Genomic DNA, 17,113 nt, shown 5'->3' with positions numbered 1-17,113 from the left:
TTTGAGGAACTTTCAATTTATTTTATTGATCACAGCTATTGGCATCAATCAATCAATATAATAGATTAGACTTCTAACAAATGATTTCTGCTTTATATTCAATTGTATTACAAGACTCTAATGAAAATTCTAAAAACTATTATCAGAAAATTTGTTAAAAAAACATAATGATCTGTGTAATAGCTGAAATTGATAAAAAGCTAATATTAAAGAAAAGATTGTATTTTCGCTAGCTAAATGATATCGTATAATATGACAGGTGTATTTATCTACTTTTAAGAACTGCTAAGAACCAGATAATTTTTATTATCTCCTGATACATAAAACCATAGAACTCAAAGAGGGTGTGCTTTCTTTTTCACATGACCGTACTTAAAAGGAATCTAAGAATTCAGAGTTAAAATAAGTGCAATGGATTCACTGGCTTTAAATGTACTGTACAGTTTTCTCTATCAAATAAATGAAACTTAAAATATCTATCTATCTATCATCTATCTATCTATCTATCATCTATCTATCTATCTATCCATCATCCATCCATCCATCTATCTATCTATCTATCTATCTATCTATCTATCTATCTATCATCTATCTATCCAATATAGATATTCACAATGTCATCCTATACATATTCATAAAGTCCTCTAAATTCAGCAGAATTTCTGAAATTATTTCTCCTCAAGGTATTGTTATCAATTTCACAAGTCGTATCACTGTATCTTCCATGCCCTAAAATTAATGATGTATATTATCTGGAAAAAAAAATCCTGCTGTTCCATGAGAGGAAATCTTCTAATTATTTCAACAAGAAGCTCATCTTTAACTGCAAGCACCCTTCCTTTTTGTCAGGGTTCTATGAAATTTACCATTGGAAATATCTGTTTTCAATGGCAAAAGACTCCACACTGAACGATTATCTAATTTCAACTAAAATCACAGAGATATATTCCAGAATAGGGTGACTGAGGATGCCAGTTTGTACAATTTCAGAAATCTGAAATAGTATACTTAAGATTTGAGAAATTATCTGATAAACCACACTTTAATTCTACAAGAAAGCCAACAAGCTGGTCACCTTGTGTGCTCCTCATGAGAAGTAAACATTAAGTTAGTTGTCTAGAGAGATCAAAATTTTCTAGCCATCACTTTTCTCAATGTGAATGGAAATCTTAAATTATAGCAGATGTTTGCCACAATAATGGAAATTTATCAGTGATTCACCACAAACCAGCAGATCTGGCATCTTAAATATGCAACATGGCCAGAGAACCCTTCTAAATATTCAGCCAAAGTGAAAACAAGTCCTAATGCAAAGTAATATTGAGTGACAGTGATATGAGAGTGAGCCATATGATTGTTCAAGCTGTTTCTTCTGTGTTATCCACTGAGCAGATGATAGGCTGTAATCTCTCTGCCTGAGAGGCACCTATTGTATTTGACTTTGCAGAGCGAAATGCACGGGGACAAAACTGACAACTGATGGACAGTTCAGACTTTAAATGCAAATCCAAGCTTGTCTTGTGCCTAGCCCATTGCATGGAAGGAGCACCGCATTTACCACAGTTCTTACAGATTTGGTAATCACCCAAATCCAGAATGACACTGTGGGTCTTACAGTTTGAAACAGGAAAACAATAAAAATAAATATCTACAGGACGTCGCTCCAGGGGGCAGGCACCTCAACAGAAAAGACACACTCTAAAAGCACACCAACTCCGCCTGATCTTACTGAAAGAGCAGAGATCATAGGAGATAGGCAGTCCCTGAAATAACCTGGCCCCATGCCATGAAGGTCACATGCTAGCAAAATAATGCTTAGGGTCATCCAATACAAATTAGAACTTTATATGGCAGAAGCGATGCCAGATGTTCTGTATGGCTTTAGAAATGTTCCTTGAAACATGACACATTATTGCTAATGCTTGGTGGATAATTGAGAAAATCAAAGAATACTAAAAAAAGAAATCAACTATGCGCTTTATTAATTACAGAAAGGCCTTTGAATGCGTTAATCATTTCAGGCTGCGGAAGCTTAGAAAAATTGGAAGCTTAGAACATCACACTATCTACCCGTCAAGAAGCTACAGAACGGGCAGAACATGCTGAAACAGCCTGGCTCCAGGTTGGCAAATTGAGACAAGGGTATATGCTCTCCCATAGGGGGCCACGGTGGCTCATGTGGTAAGACGCTGAGCCTGCACTCCGCTGAGGTTGGCAGCTCAGTGGCTTGATTCCTGTGAGCAAATAAACTGTGTAGGGACAGGAAGGGAACCTCCCTCGATTGCCTACTGGCATTCAGGCATCCCGTGGGCAAGCTAACACTGCCCCCCAAAAATCCTTTTACAGAGGCAGCCGGCCACTTTGGTGATCCCTGGCTTATACGTGCCATATGCTAAACAAAACCTTCTCCCATATAGTGTATAAGTAATATAGGTGATCTTCAGTTAATGACAATAATTGGGGCTGAAATTTCCATTGCTAAGTGGTGCAGTTATAACAGTGCAATGCCATGTCACCACTGCACTGCTTACCAATGGGAATTTCAGCAGTCCCAATTGCCATCATTAATCACATCTCACTGATGGCAAAGATCCATCCCAGATTGGACCTCCTGGCCTTGAACCTTAGTAAGGTTCTGCCTCCTCTTGAAATCCTCCTACCTGCCTATCTCCATCCACCCCCATCTCTGCTGACTGCCTATCTGTGGCCACCAGCTCCCCATGCTGTGCACCCTCTCCTGCCACCATGCACCAGGTACTACTACTGTATCAGCCAAAGCCTTTTTTTCATGCTGGTGAAGCTGGGGCTTTTCTTGTGCCCAACCCAGGGTGTATGTTTGTGTGTCAGCTGGGGCCTCCATTTGCCCCCCCCCCGGGGTTTCCATTCATGTCCCACCCAGGGTTTCTATTTGTGTACAAGCCTGGGCTCTGTTCATGACTGCCCAGAGCTGCCTTTTGCAAAAGAAAAATCTGGCTGTGCTGACAACAAAAGGATCCATAAAATAGATCTTCTTTGACCCTGGCTTTCTGGGAACTTCTTTCACCAGTGACCAAAAGAAGGAGCTGGCTAGAAGGATCTTTCTTTCACCTTGGCTCAGCTGGGGCCTCCTTTTACAAGCCAGGCTTCTTTTACCAAAGGCCTTGGGTGAGGTATGAACAGAGGCCCTGGCAATTGAGCTAATGAAGGGCATTAATGTATTCCGTTATCAGGGTGTGAGACAACTCTAGCTGCCCCAGCACAAAAGAAGACAATGCAAAAAAAAAGCTGCCCCAGCCGGTACAGTAGTGGCAGTGGATTCAGGGCTGGTTAAAGCTGGGCAGTAGATGCAGCTGGCAGCAGTGGATAAGCAGGTAGGCAGCCAAAAAATACTTGGAAATGAGGGTGGGCCCAAATTTTGTTAATGTGACAAGGATGCTTCAATGATCAGAACTCTGAGGGTGGATCATAAGAATCTTCATTCAACATCACTACAACTTTGAACGGTTGCTGAACGGAATGAACATTAAGCAAGGACTACTTGTATTAAACCTATATGCTGAATATATATTAAAGAAAATGGATTAGAAGAAGAAAAAAGCCAACACAGTTCTAGGCTACACAAACAGAGGGATAGAATCAAGATCACATGAAGTGTTAATACCACTTTATAATGCCTTGGTAAGGCCACACTTGGAATTCTGCATTCAGTTTTGGTTGCCATGGTGTAGAAAATATGTGGAGACTCTAGAAAGATTGCAGAGAAGAGCAACAAAGATGATTAGGGGACTGGAGACTAAAACATATGAAGAACGGTTGCAGGAACTGGGTATATCTAGTTCAACAGAAAGAAGGACTAGGGGAGACATAATAGCAGTGTTCCAATATCTCAGGGGTTGCCAAAAAGAAGAGGGAGTCAAGCTATTTTCCAAGGCACCTGAGGGTAGAACAAGAAGCAATGGGTGGAAACTAATCAAGGAGAGAAGCAACTTAGAACTGAGGAGAAACTTCCTGACCGTTAGAACAATTAATCAGTGGAACAGCTTGCCTCCAGAAGTTGTGAATGCCCCAACACTGGAAGTCTTTAAGAAGATGTTGGATAGCCATTTGTCTGGAATGGTATAGGGTTTCCTGCCTGGGCAGGGGATTGGACTAGAAGACCTCCAAGGTCCCTTCCAACACTGCTATTGTATTGTATTGTATTGTATTGTATTAAGATGAATGTGATTTTAATATTGGATTACTATGTGCCATGCTAGTAATACTACTCTTCCAGAAACTTCTTTTACTAAAGCCAAGGAGCGGAGTCGAAAAAAGGAGACTAAATACAGTATAAAGAAGCCCAAACTAATGACAATACAACAACCAACCTTAAGAATTGATAATGAAGGTATTGAAGTGGTACATAGCTTCTGCGTTTTACAATCAACCTTCAACAGCAAAGAAACAGGTAATCAAGAAATATGCTACAGACGATCACAGAGTAGAATAGCTACAGGGTTTTTGGATAAAAAAATCAGATGCCATGATGTCCCTCTATCTACAAAGATCACAGTGGTGGAACCAATTACATTCTTTGTGACACTATCTGGTAGCAAAAACTGGATTTGAAGAAGCAGGATAGAAACAGTATTGATGCTTTAGAAATGTGGTGTTAGAGAAGATTCATGGCATTGCTATGGATAGCCAAAACCAAAACAAAAAATAAATGACTCATCAAACAACCCAGCACTTTTATTCTGGCACAAATGACCAGATTCAAATTATCCTACTTTAGACTCATTATGCAAAGACCTAGATCTTTCAAGAAAGAAAGGTGAAAGGAAAGATCACAACCAACAGCAAAGTGGATGGACACAGTTACAGTGATGCTAGCTGAAAGGACAGGTTAGGTGTATTATCATGGAGAAAACCTATGTCACTAAGAAGTGATCCTAACTGAATGGAACAAAATCTATCCATCTATTCCTCAGTATCATTAAAGGTGATCATCAACACCCTGAACTGCACCCAAAAGTCATTGACAACCAGTGCAGCTCACAGAACATAGTGGTGTCATATAGGCATATTGAGGCATGCCTACACTGCTGCATTAAACAGATGGGGTTCACAAGTTATCTCAGTAACAAGAGTTGGAAAGGACCTTGGAGGTCATCTAGTCCATCTCCCTGCTCAGGCAGGAGACCCGTACTAGGGATTCGAACTGCCAACTTCTCTGATTGACAAGCTCAGTGTCTTAGCCACTGAGCCACCTAGTCAGTGTTTTTGTCTTTGCAAAGGTTGAGGGAAGCAATAAAAATATTCCCCCAGATAATTAAACTGGGAAGAGACCAATGCATTATAATAACCAAGTCAAATGTACGTACAGCCTAAAGGAAAGAAAACAACCAAAAACAGGAATATCACAAGAAATATAAGGTGGCGTTTAAATGAGAATTGTGTCTGACATGACACAATTAAAGAACATAAATTATGAGGTACGGTGGGAAAAAAATCCTATGGCTTGGCATAAGCATCTCAATATTAAACTCTAGCAATGGTATCATATTTCTCTGCAATACAAATTCTGATGTTTGGCAACCTAATTGTGATAGGTACCTGATCAGCGATCAGAAAGTTCATGTATCTGAGAATTTTAGGCACAGGGATTGTTTTTCTTCAGGGGTCAGTCAAGCTAATGCAATTTTGATTCCTGCATGCATCCAATGTTAAGCACAGGGCAGACTCCCTGAGCTGCTCCACAAATGTTTTACAGAGCAAGTTCCCGGATGTTTATAAATCTCTTGTCTATACACTGAATTGTCTCAAAAGAATTTGTTAATTATTCAAATCAAATCTTTATTATGGTCAAAGGCCAGCATAAGGAGAGTGAAGTACAGTAAATTAGCAAGCATAGAAAATAGATCAGAATCTAAAAATTAATTAAAAGTTAAAAGACATAAAAAAAGTAAACATAATAAAACCCCAGTCTAAAAAGGAATCTAAAAGGAGGGGTAGAAGCATTAGATGCGTGTAGAGGAGCATAAAGGTTAGCATGTGGCTGACTAAATCTATCACAGCACTCTAGTCTAGTATGACAAGCTAGATGCTAATAGGGACTAGTTTTTCGCACAAGTCGTCTGACAGATTTTAAACACTGCTGCGCAGAACCTGGCAACATTGTATGTTATAGCAGGATTAATATATGAAAGCAGCAGGGAGGTGTGGAATTGTCTTGTGCACCCTGGGTATTTATGTAATAATGGTGAGATATGTCTAGTACGAATCTCTGTAGTTCCTGCAAAGGGGAAGCAGATGTTCTGTTGTTTTTGCATGTCCAGAGGCACACAGCCACTGTCTCTCCAAGGAATCTTCCTGCACTGGCCTTCAAGGACAGCTAAGTGGAAGGCATGACATCCTACCAGAGTAAAACCCCCAACAATTAGGTACTTCAGTATACACATTATTTGTATATGTACATGTATAGAAGCCCACTAATTTATATTAAACAATGATAAATCTACTCTATGAAAAGGAACAGTATTTGTAGAAAATACCTCATAAATCTAATGCAAGCGATCTAGCCCTGCTTCATAACTTACGATTTAATTACTTTCTAATAATAAAAGCACTAGACCACTAGACCAGAATAATATTACCATCTCAGTAGGATTATAAGGTGTGAACACCTAGAGAAAAATAATCAAGGCTGAAACAATCAATTTTGCCTTTGAATCTTGAAAAACCAAATTGTATTTTATTATTTCTACAGTGTTTCATTATTTGTAAATATTTTATTTTGCACTGTCCTTAGACTTTCCTGAAATAATTTATACTTAGCGTAGACATATTTAGGATTCAGAAGATCACTTCAAATAGATATTAACTATTTGAATAAATTTATTTAGGCTGTCCTATAGTAGATAGGCATACATCTACAAAAATTGGGGTGCTACTTCCGGGCATAGACATATCTCATTTCAATTTTTGACATATCTCACTCCAATCTTCAAGAAGAATAAGAACTGTTTTATGTAAAATACAATGTGCTTTGAGTGCTGCAGATTGATTTGGGGAGTACTGAATATTTATAAACACATTACAAAAACAAATTTACCACGTTAGCCTTCAGCTATGTTTAAAAGCACTCAAATATTTATGCTATCCACAGCCTAACTCATACAAGTTCATTCCTTCTAATTTATTCTCCAGTGAAATAAGCTAATAAGCAGCTTTTCTTATCTAATGTGTTGCTTTGTGCTTTCATATTTCTATATTTGTAAATAGTTGAAAATGCCATTCAACATACTAACTTCAATAAAATGTGAGAAACGGTACAATACTAGCTGAAAATGGAAATTATTGACAATCAATTCAACTCCATCTATCTTACTCAAAGCATCAGCACAAAGTATCTTTGATTCCATGTAGCTTCTTCTGCTAAAGAAGAAAAATGAACAGCTACAGCAAGCTTCTCCCTCCCACTTGATTCTGAATTGGTTTGTACTTTAGGTCTAGGATTATAATATTTTGGGGGTGGTGGGGGAGATCAATTGTATTATCCAACACATAATATTTTTAATATATTTTTGTTTTGCCGTAAATAGAGCTTGCTTAAGAAACATCCAGTATGACCACATTGTCCTATTGATTACTTGAAAGAGAATGTGACTATCAACAGAAAAAAAGATTGATCTGAGCATGTTTGAACCAGCCTAGCATCTTAATAACAAGAAATCACAGAATAGTAAACAATATTGGAGAAATCACAATTAGACAACGGTGATATGCATATGCTCCTATAGTAATAAATAGCAATCATTTTTATGTATTTTAAATTGTAATTATTTAATTATTTTCATTATATATAGGTGGTTATATCTAAGTACATATTTGATTATTATAATGTCATACGTTTTTCTTTTACCTTACAGAAAATACCTTAAAGAAGCAATGGATTAGTTACACGACACTAATTACTAGATCAGGTTATAGAAGCATACTGAGCAATTTTACAGAATTTCAGACTTTAAATAGTCTATAATCAAACTGTAGCATTTGTGACAGCAAATTAAAGAGAAAATAACAAAAATAACTAATTTTATAGCTACATGAATGTTGTTTAATTCCATATAATTGCAAGGTTGAATGACCAATGTATTTATTCTTTCATTTATGAACTCAAGGTGGTGCACACAGTACTCCATCCTCCTTTTTTCTCTCTCCAAGAAACAATCTTGGAAATTAGGCTGGCCGGAGAGCGAGTGCTTGGCACAAAATCATCCAGTGACTGGATTGCAGAGGATACTTGAACCTGGTCTCTCCAGTCCTAGCTCAATATCTGAACTGCTATACAACACTAGGCTTGAAGACACTGATTGATCACTTTGCTTTAAGATAAACTAATAAGTGGGATTCTTATTTTCTACCACTTGGAATCTGCTCACTCCATAGGTGCTAGTCAGGAGGATGTGTTGTATTTTTCTATATACACCCAGGATTTGAGTGGAAAGTTACTGGATGGCTTTCTTGGCTGTAGACTCCTCACTCTAGAACCCATATTGCTCTAGGCTCCTGTAGCCTAGAAATGATTGATTCCACTTTTGCCAAGTGAATACTACCACCCCTCTAGCCTGCCCTCCTAGAGTCAGAATGCCCCCAAATCTTGCTAACAGGAAGGCAATAAAAATGTAATTTTTCTACTGGACCTTATGGGCTTAAATAATATTGTTTTAATTGCTGTATTTTGCAACTCCAAATTGCGTATAATCTAAATAATACATGGCATACTGGTATAAATATATAAATACCAATATAATAAACTTCTGAGTATGAAAATTTCATAGAATGTCCCAGTTTTGAGTACAAAACAGGCCATCCTGTATTTTTAAAATGTTTTATTAGAGTTTAAATATTTTTATTTCAAATTTGAGACATCCTTAGAATCCCTGAACCATCCCATTTCATGCTTGAAACTGGATGTTTCACAAAAATTCATGCGCAAAACATTTAGAAATAGAACATTTCTATTTCTATTTTATTTTATGTTACTTCCTTTGTATCTTTATTTTTAAACACGTCTCTCCCTTGACTGCCTTGCCTTATAGAGAAAAATAAAATATTTTTCCTGAACTCTATAGTTATTACAGATACTCATGCAAACACATTATAACCAGAGTAATAATCTGTTATTCTCCAAATCTGTATTGTAGTTCCACAATCCCATTATATCTTCCCTCTGAGTAGAATGCACAATTCTGCATAATTATTTCCATTTTTAGGTTCCAGTAAACCAGTTAAAAAGTTTGAAAATAATTCACATCTAATTTTATTTTATCAGGAACGAAGTCTGATCAACTAAATTTTAATTCAATTTCAAATTTCATAAAGTCACAGTTATTCCCGAGATGGAGTGAGGCTTAAGAAGATAAAAAAGCAGTTTGTTATTAAAGAAAAGTTCTATTCTATAAGTATCCCAAAGAACTGCAAAATATTTTAATAGTAATGATTATTCATTATACTTCTAGTATTGCTGCTTACTCTTTGATACAAATATTAAACTTACATAATTCAGATTTTCAAAGTTACAATTCAAGTTATCAACAAAATACCAACGGAACAAAAGGCAATTATTCTGTTAGGGCAGTGGTAGTGGTAGGAACTAGTGGGCATTCCAGCTTTCATGGTGGGCGGTAGGGGTTTGCTGTAACTCTGCTTTATAAATTTTATAAAGTAAAGTTACTTCCCTACTTTATAAATCACCATTACTGTGGAACCGGTGGGCGGTTAGAAAATTTTACTACTAACAGAGATACAAAAGTAGGCAGTAGGTATAAAAAGGTTGACTACCCCTGTGTTAGGGTATATAATTACTGATAGGGTATATAATTACTGATCCTCCTCAAATTTTTAAAAGATAATATATGCAAAAATTTTGGCAAAAAACAGACTAAGCATTATCAAAATAATAAAATGGCATTCTGAAAGCACTTTAGTAATTTGGATAAAAAATTCTTGAAGTATTTAAAATAAATACATTTCTTGCAGACTTTTTTCGTCACAATAATAATTTTAGACTGGGTTTAGTAACAATCTCAAGGTAGCCAGAAATATTGTTTGTACAATGCAAGCAACTGTTTCCAGAACAAGACTGTTGATATTCACAAATCATGTAGCATAACATTAATATTATGCAGGGATTTGAAATAGGCTTTCCAACACTTGAGCTGGTTAGATGTATACATCACAACATATTTGAAATGAAATGTTATATAAGAATTGCAATTTAGTACATAGATTAATGTTTTTATTATAAGAAATACCATTGCACTCTAAATAAATAGCAGTTAGTGTAATACTTCTGATTCAGTTGCAAAAAAGAGCCCTGTAGTTTATAGGGTCACATAGGAAACATCTGTGTACCTTAAAATATACACATCTTTTCCCAGGACTTCATAGCAGCTGTGCAATCTTATAAAAAATGCCCCAACTTTAAGGAGTTGTAGATTGCAATATTTTGCACCCAAGGTACTCCAAAAGACCTTTTAAGAATTGAGTATCCCAGCACTACACAATAATAATAAATAATGATTTCATACTTTCAATTTATAATCCACACAATTTAATCTCCCTAATTTGCTTGCTAATGGATTTTCTTTAATATTCTTTTTAGACCTGGCATGGCATAATGTTTCCCCAACTAAGTCTTAACTGCTTAATAATAGATTTTCCGATCTATAAAAGGCAGTTTGCATGCTTATGCAACTGCGTTTTAAGTCAGAGTAGAATAAGTAAGGAATGCTTTAGTGCTGTTTGAAGAATAGCACTTAATCTCTGTTGACTTCTTATCAGAACAAAGTTCTATTAAAGAATGATTTCTCATATATTATGCTGACTTTCCATTAATCCTAGGAATTAGCTATTTTAAGAGAGCGTTCAAAACATCCAGGTACTCCTCGACTTTTGAAGCCTTCTCACTAACATAAAACAGCCCTGGATACATAGTATGACCCAATCTTTTCCCACAAACTATTCTAGAGAGAATATGCTATGCAAACATATTCTAATGTGACACTGATTCTGAATAGAATAATACCATTTTAGACAACACTGAATACATTTAAAACTTTCCCTAAATTCTGCATCACATAAGATTAAACGTCTGAATTCAATTCATACTATTATTTTAATTATCTACTAAATATATTTGATACTAGGATAAATAACCACTGCTTCTACTCTTTCATCCCTGACCCATTTTTAACCATGGAATTCCTGCAGCAATTTTCATTTTACTTTTTAAAAAATCCAGCTTGGTCTTACCTCATCCCACTCGGAAGCAAAGGAAGGTGATTTCTCCAGCCTTTTTTTCCCAGTGCTACAATTGGAGAGGGATTCACTTCTGCTCCCCATAGTATCGTCTTCGGTTGGTGAGGTGGTCAAAAGGTCAGAATCCGATTTTGATAAGCTACGGCTAAGTTTGAGGTCTGCTTTGGACTTGCTTCCTGGATGAACTCTTCCCACAACACTGCTCTTGTCTCCATCCTCAACACTACCGGGGTGCTGTGGCAAATGAGGATGTGCCAACGTTCCAGAATCCAACTTGTCACGGATATGGCGTATGGCTGAATAGACCACTTTATTTTGGTCTGCAGTACTAGATTGTACCGATCCAGAAGCCTCAACGTTTTCCAGCTGCATAGCAATTCCCTCTGTACTTCCTTTGCCCACAGCAGAAATGAGTCTCAAAGGGTCCTCACTTATGTCACACACCGGAGAAGAACCATGCAGAAGACCTGAGAATTGATCCAGTACCTGGGCATCTTGGACGTCTGCTTGGCTGTGGCTTCTGTTGAACCTTTTTTGGTCTTCAAGAGGGTACAAAACCCCACCAAAATAAAACCCAACAAATAAAAATCAAGAGAAACAGGATTTTAGCTTTTCTCCCTCAGAGAGAGAGAGAGAAAGAAAAGAAGAAGAAAGAACAGCATTGTTCAGAGTCCTTAGATTTTACCCAAAGTTGGAGCATTTATGAAATTCTAAACAGTGGCCTGATTTATGCAATCTGGCAGCCCACTCTGTTTCATTTTATTCCTGTTAACACTAACAATCAGCCCTTGCTATATAAGGTTTGGAGAAGTGCTAACTATACCCAGCAAAGGGGAGGAGGGGAGAGACTGAGTCTCCTGGAACATATTTCCATAAAGGCCAAAGTGTTATTTAGAGCAACACTCCCTATTCCTTGGCACAGAATGCTGGGTGGGGAAAGATGAGCTGCAAACAACCTGCAAATATGAACAAATTTCCTCCTCCACCCGACAGCTGTTTCCTTCCCTGGTGACTTGAACTCACCTCCTTTTGCAACAGCAACAATTCCTTTAAAGCCACACTTCGCGTTAACTAATATCACTACATAAAGTGGTCTCTTTCTACTGCTGCAGTAAATTTCAGCTTGCAATATGTATTGCAGCAGAGAGGTAACATTATAACGAGACTCATGCTTTAATATATTGTATCAAAAATCAGAACCTGATTAAAGCATGAATAATTCACTGGTGTAAATTATGTAAAAGCTTATAGCAAAGAGCCACTCCGAACAACAATCATTAATGTGTTGCCCAATATTTAATATTGATAAAAGCCATGTTATGCAACCTAGGTTCTTCACAATGGTATTTTACTCTTTGGAGAATATCTAAGAAACAGAAAGGGAAGCTTTTTTCTATAGTACATATCTTAGATTGGACATACAAGCATAGATAGGAAAGATATTAACTTCAAATCCAAAATTACCCTGGTAGGCTCTACTCGGCCAAAGTTATGTTACATTTTGCAATGATTGCTTCATTATTCCTAAATCAAATCAGAAAGTACTTATCTCTGATTCAATTGGAGCCTTTGTTGATTAATCAGTATGGAGAAATCAGAACAAATCAGGAAAGGTTCTTTCAATGAGACACCTTATATAGTCATTTCTAAGGATTTTTGCTTCTATTTAACATGATATAAGCTTTTACAAGGCTAAATCGTTACTCTTTTCTAAAACATTAAGCTGTGGCTGATATAACTTAAAAACATTAAGCTTTATGTATTATTTAAATTTTTCTACAGGATATATTCTACATGAGGTTTGACAAAAGTATATTTATTGGCAGCTATTCCTCTGAGCTTAAAAATTACTCAATATATAAGAAAATACTTTTTATAAAATCTCTTATTGCAGAGATACGAAGTATTTTAAGCATGTGTGCCAGAAATGTTTTTGTGTTTATTTTCTTATTCAAAATCATGAAGAACAAGATTTTTTTTGGTCTGAGAGCATTTTACAGAACACAATTGCATGTAGACCAGGTTTACATTAAGATTCTTATCTTGATATGTGTGTAGCAGAGGAAATGTAGCAGTCCAAGCTACCTTTCACTGTCAAATCTTTCCCATCAAAGTGTGAATGACAAGTCTCCAGAGGAAGTACAGTGTCTAAGAGGAACATCTTGTCTGCTTTCATAGATTTGCTGTGATAATATATCAATAGCAACATATAGGAAAAGATGAATAAAATGCCTCTACACTTTACTGTTTGCACAAAATGCTCAATATGGCATCTATAAACAGTGTTAACATTTCGCAACACTGCTATCAGAGGGTGGAAAAGCAGCTGACAGTGTGTACCACACACTGAAACATTTCATTCTTCCAACAGCAGCTATGAAGCCCAACAAAGCGGTCACTGTTGCAATGAAACTGTGGCTGCATTTCCCATTTCCCGAAAGCAAAACAACAAACAAAAAAAATATCTTCCAGCATGAGCAAAGGCCTATAAGAGACATTTGATTTTTTTTTGTCATGCTAGCTAGATCGAAGGATTCCTGCATATATTAAAAAACAAACACCATTTTTTTCCTGTATAGGTTTCTATGAAGTTGGAATGACTCAGAATGATTACCTACCTTTTGGCATCTCAACCAACTGATATTCAGGACTTGGATATTGTTCAGAATGGCTAGAAGAAAAATCGGAGGAAGCTTGGCAATTTAGTGGCCACTGACCATCCTGAGAAGATAGACCTTTTCGTGACCATATCTGCAAAGAATCATGTAAAATGTAATTAATTTTATTAGTTATGATTTATCAAAAGTTAATCTTTATAAAAATTATGTAAGTTAAACATAATTGCACATGCTTCTTTACTTTAAGTACCATGCTTCCAAATTTTCAAATGCTTAGTACAAACTTTGACAAATGGCAATATTTAAAGTGCAAAAATCCCCAATTAGAATTAATATGTTGATCTCATGATAATGGGTTCTCAAATATTTTGGTACAACTACAGTCATTCTTCTGCACTGACCATGTTAGCCAGAGATGATGGGAAATTGCTAAATTTTAAACAAGGTTAGGGAAAAAATAAAATACTTTCATGGAATATTGAACCCTTATAATATTCGACAATGCCTAGTTCATTTTGAAATGCAGGTAGTGACTGTATCAGAATTTTAACAGAATACAAAATCTAATTGTCAGATACCATTTTTGAATTTGAACCGATAGATAGGAAAATTCTATTACCTATATTATTTGTTAAATCAAATTCATGGTAGCAACAACTAATTCCACTTCACTATAACTGTATCATAAAAATATTTGATAAATACATTTAAAATAAATCATTCTATTTTTCAAAGACAGAGAATAATTAAATATCTATATGACTTTTGAAATTTTTTTCCTTAGATATAACCCAAAAGCAATCAATAATTTTAGCTAAATACTACTTCAACGAGAAAGTTGAAGATCAAACCTGGAAAAAATATGGCCCGTGGCCTGCATACAGTCCATCAAATAGCCTTTTGTGGCCTCTGGCGTTTTTCAGAAACTCAAATTCATTGCCACCAAACATAACCACTGTTGCCACTTCATAAGTCATACTGATGAGTGAATCCAAGCCTCACTGAGGCTTCCAGCTACAGCATTGCCACTGCTCTGCCAGCCACAAGACTGCTGACCTGTAGTCAAAGGTAGTCTCTGCAGCCACAATTATTTTTAATTTTTTGATGTAATCTTTTCCCTTCTACAAATTGTGCAGGCCTGGTCAAGATACTACATTTGGTATTTGCTTCTTCTTCTTCATCATCATCTCATATCTAAACATCAATGATTCTGGGCAGTTTACCATTGTTAAAAACATAAAAAAATACAAAAAATAAGTCCGTCCGTCCGTCATCCGTCCGTCCATCCCTCCAAAAAACAACAACAACACAAGACAGAACAATAATGGCAAAGATAACAAACCCAGAAGGGAACAAAAAAAGAAGAAGCATCAATCATTTTGCTAATTATGTAGGCTTACATAGAACTTTAGTTTACATAAAATGAAGCTTAGTTCATCAGTAGCACAGCACCTATTAATAAACCGTAAGTCCCAAATGCTGCTAAGTTACTTTCACAGTACATAAACTTCTGATTCGCTGTTAAATATTCCATTTTTCTTAATTAGAATTTTCATTTTATCATTTTTATTGTTGTTCAGTATTAAACAATTTCAGTTCTGTTTCATATATGTTTGCTATAAAATGTAGGAAATGGAAGCATGTACCTTGATTAGATCTCAGCAGGATTTTGCAAAAATGTTTTAAATTTGACCCATGCTACAGCTACATCTGAACTGTCTTGGGTTGAACAAACCCTGTTTCAACAGTAAACAGCTGTCTCAAATTCAAAGCAGGATGTTTTACTATTCTGGAGGTGCCTTGAACTTGAAACTTCCGATAAATATTGTACCGCGTTGAGTGTTAAAATGGCTTTTCTTAATACTACAGCTTAAAATGTTTTCACTCATACACAGCATGTATCTGTTGCATTGTATATATGTGTGTTGTTGCATGCAATAGTGTCAAATAGTGTCAAGTCCACTTTTACAGTGACAGACCACAGCAGAGTAGAGTTTTTTTTTCTCCACATACTTCTTAAATACACTCCAGAAGCCAAGTCCTTCCATAGCAGACTAAAGGAGGAATGACAGAGGAAGGAGAAGAAGAGAAAGTTCCTAGGTATGAGTGAACACCTATTGGCATATTGGATATAATCTATATTAAATTATATCTGTCTTACCTGTTGCTGGACACTGCAGGTAGCACCTAAAGTTGATTCACCTAAGAATTTAAAAATAAAAATATTTTTAATATTTACAATACAAATCTGTCTAGCTAATTACTGTTAAAAGCAAGATCTGCTACAGTACCCATATAATTAAAGGAACGAGCTCGCACGATGGGTGTCTTCAGAATTGTGTATCCGATCTTTAAGGAAGAATTATCACCTTGGAGCTTGAGACAAGATGCACTCTAGGTACCCAGGCAAGCAATGCTGAACTGTGGAATTTCAGTTTTTATGTTGAAATCAGAAACGCTACTGCTGATGTAAGTAGAGATCCATTATTTTTATTGCAGCCCTGCATTTCTGGACCTCATTCGGGTTACCATGATTTATTCTCATTAAACAAGCCTTCACACTCCAAATAAGAAATTTTCAGTCTTGACCATGACTTTGTAGTTCAATCCAGAAGATATAAAATTTATATCTCCTTAAGGTGCCCCTATGGCCATAATACTTGTTCCATGCCAACTCTACCATACCTGGAAATATTGATTTGCTGTTTAGTTCTTTTCCTCCTGAAAGATCATTTTCTTATCATCTTTTGAGATATAAGGCACTGGAGACAGTTCTTTCTCACCTAAAAAGTTCCAGTACTTCACCAGCCATTCTCAGTAGCTAGAAATGTACAGAATTAAAGCTCTGGAGTAATAAAACCTTCATTCATGATTCATGCTTCTACTATTCCTTATCCACTGGTGCAGAGTAAACTTTTCCATATGACCAGTATTGAAAATGTCTTTTCCATAGTGCCAGGATTGAAAGAGAAAAAGGGCTATGGTGTATCAAAAGTATTAACAATCTTTGACTTGATAAAACATGTTTGGAGGCCAAAGAATAATGCATAGGAATGAACACAGTAGCTATATCATGTTTGAACAGTACTGAAAACAAGACCTTAAAGCAGTTGTGTCTGCTTCTCAATCATAAGGTTGAAAGTTCCAGCATCAAGAAAACATAATCTGCTAGTTCACGTAGTCCTCAACTTATGACAATTGAGCCCAAAATT

General features: G+C 36.3%; 1 protein-coding gene across 10 annotated transcripts in view; it reads right to left on the bottom strand.

Annotated features, from left to right (window-relative positions):
- The window catches only part of ANKS1A (ankyrin repeat and sterile alpha motif domain containing 1A), a 139,632-nt gene that overhangs the window by 50,763 nt on the left and 71,756 nt on the right, over positions 1-17,113 (bottom strand). For all 10 annotated transcript variants that reach the window (XM_081948532.1, XM_081948536.1, XM_081948539.1 and 7 more), the window contains 3 exons: positions 16,063-16,103; positions 13,902-14,034; positions 11,278-11,822 (listed from right to left, as the gene is read on the bottom strand). In XM_081948532.1, coding sequence (XP_081804658.1) covers positions 11,278-11,822; positions 13,902-14,034; positions 16,063-16,103 — 719 coding nt within the window. The remainder of the gene's footprint in view (positions 1-11,277; positions 11,823-13,901; positions 14,035-16,062; positions 16,104-17,113) is intronic.

The sequence above is a fragment of the Natrix helvetica genome (genome assembly GCF_964273705.1).
Source record: "Natrix helvetica genome assembly, chromosome: 3".
Taxonomy (NCBI): domain Eukaryota; kingdom Metazoa; phylum Chordata; class Lepidosauria; order Squamata; family Natricidae; genus Natrix; species Natrix helvetica.
This window is presented reverse-complemented; position numbering and strand designations above follow the sequence as displayed.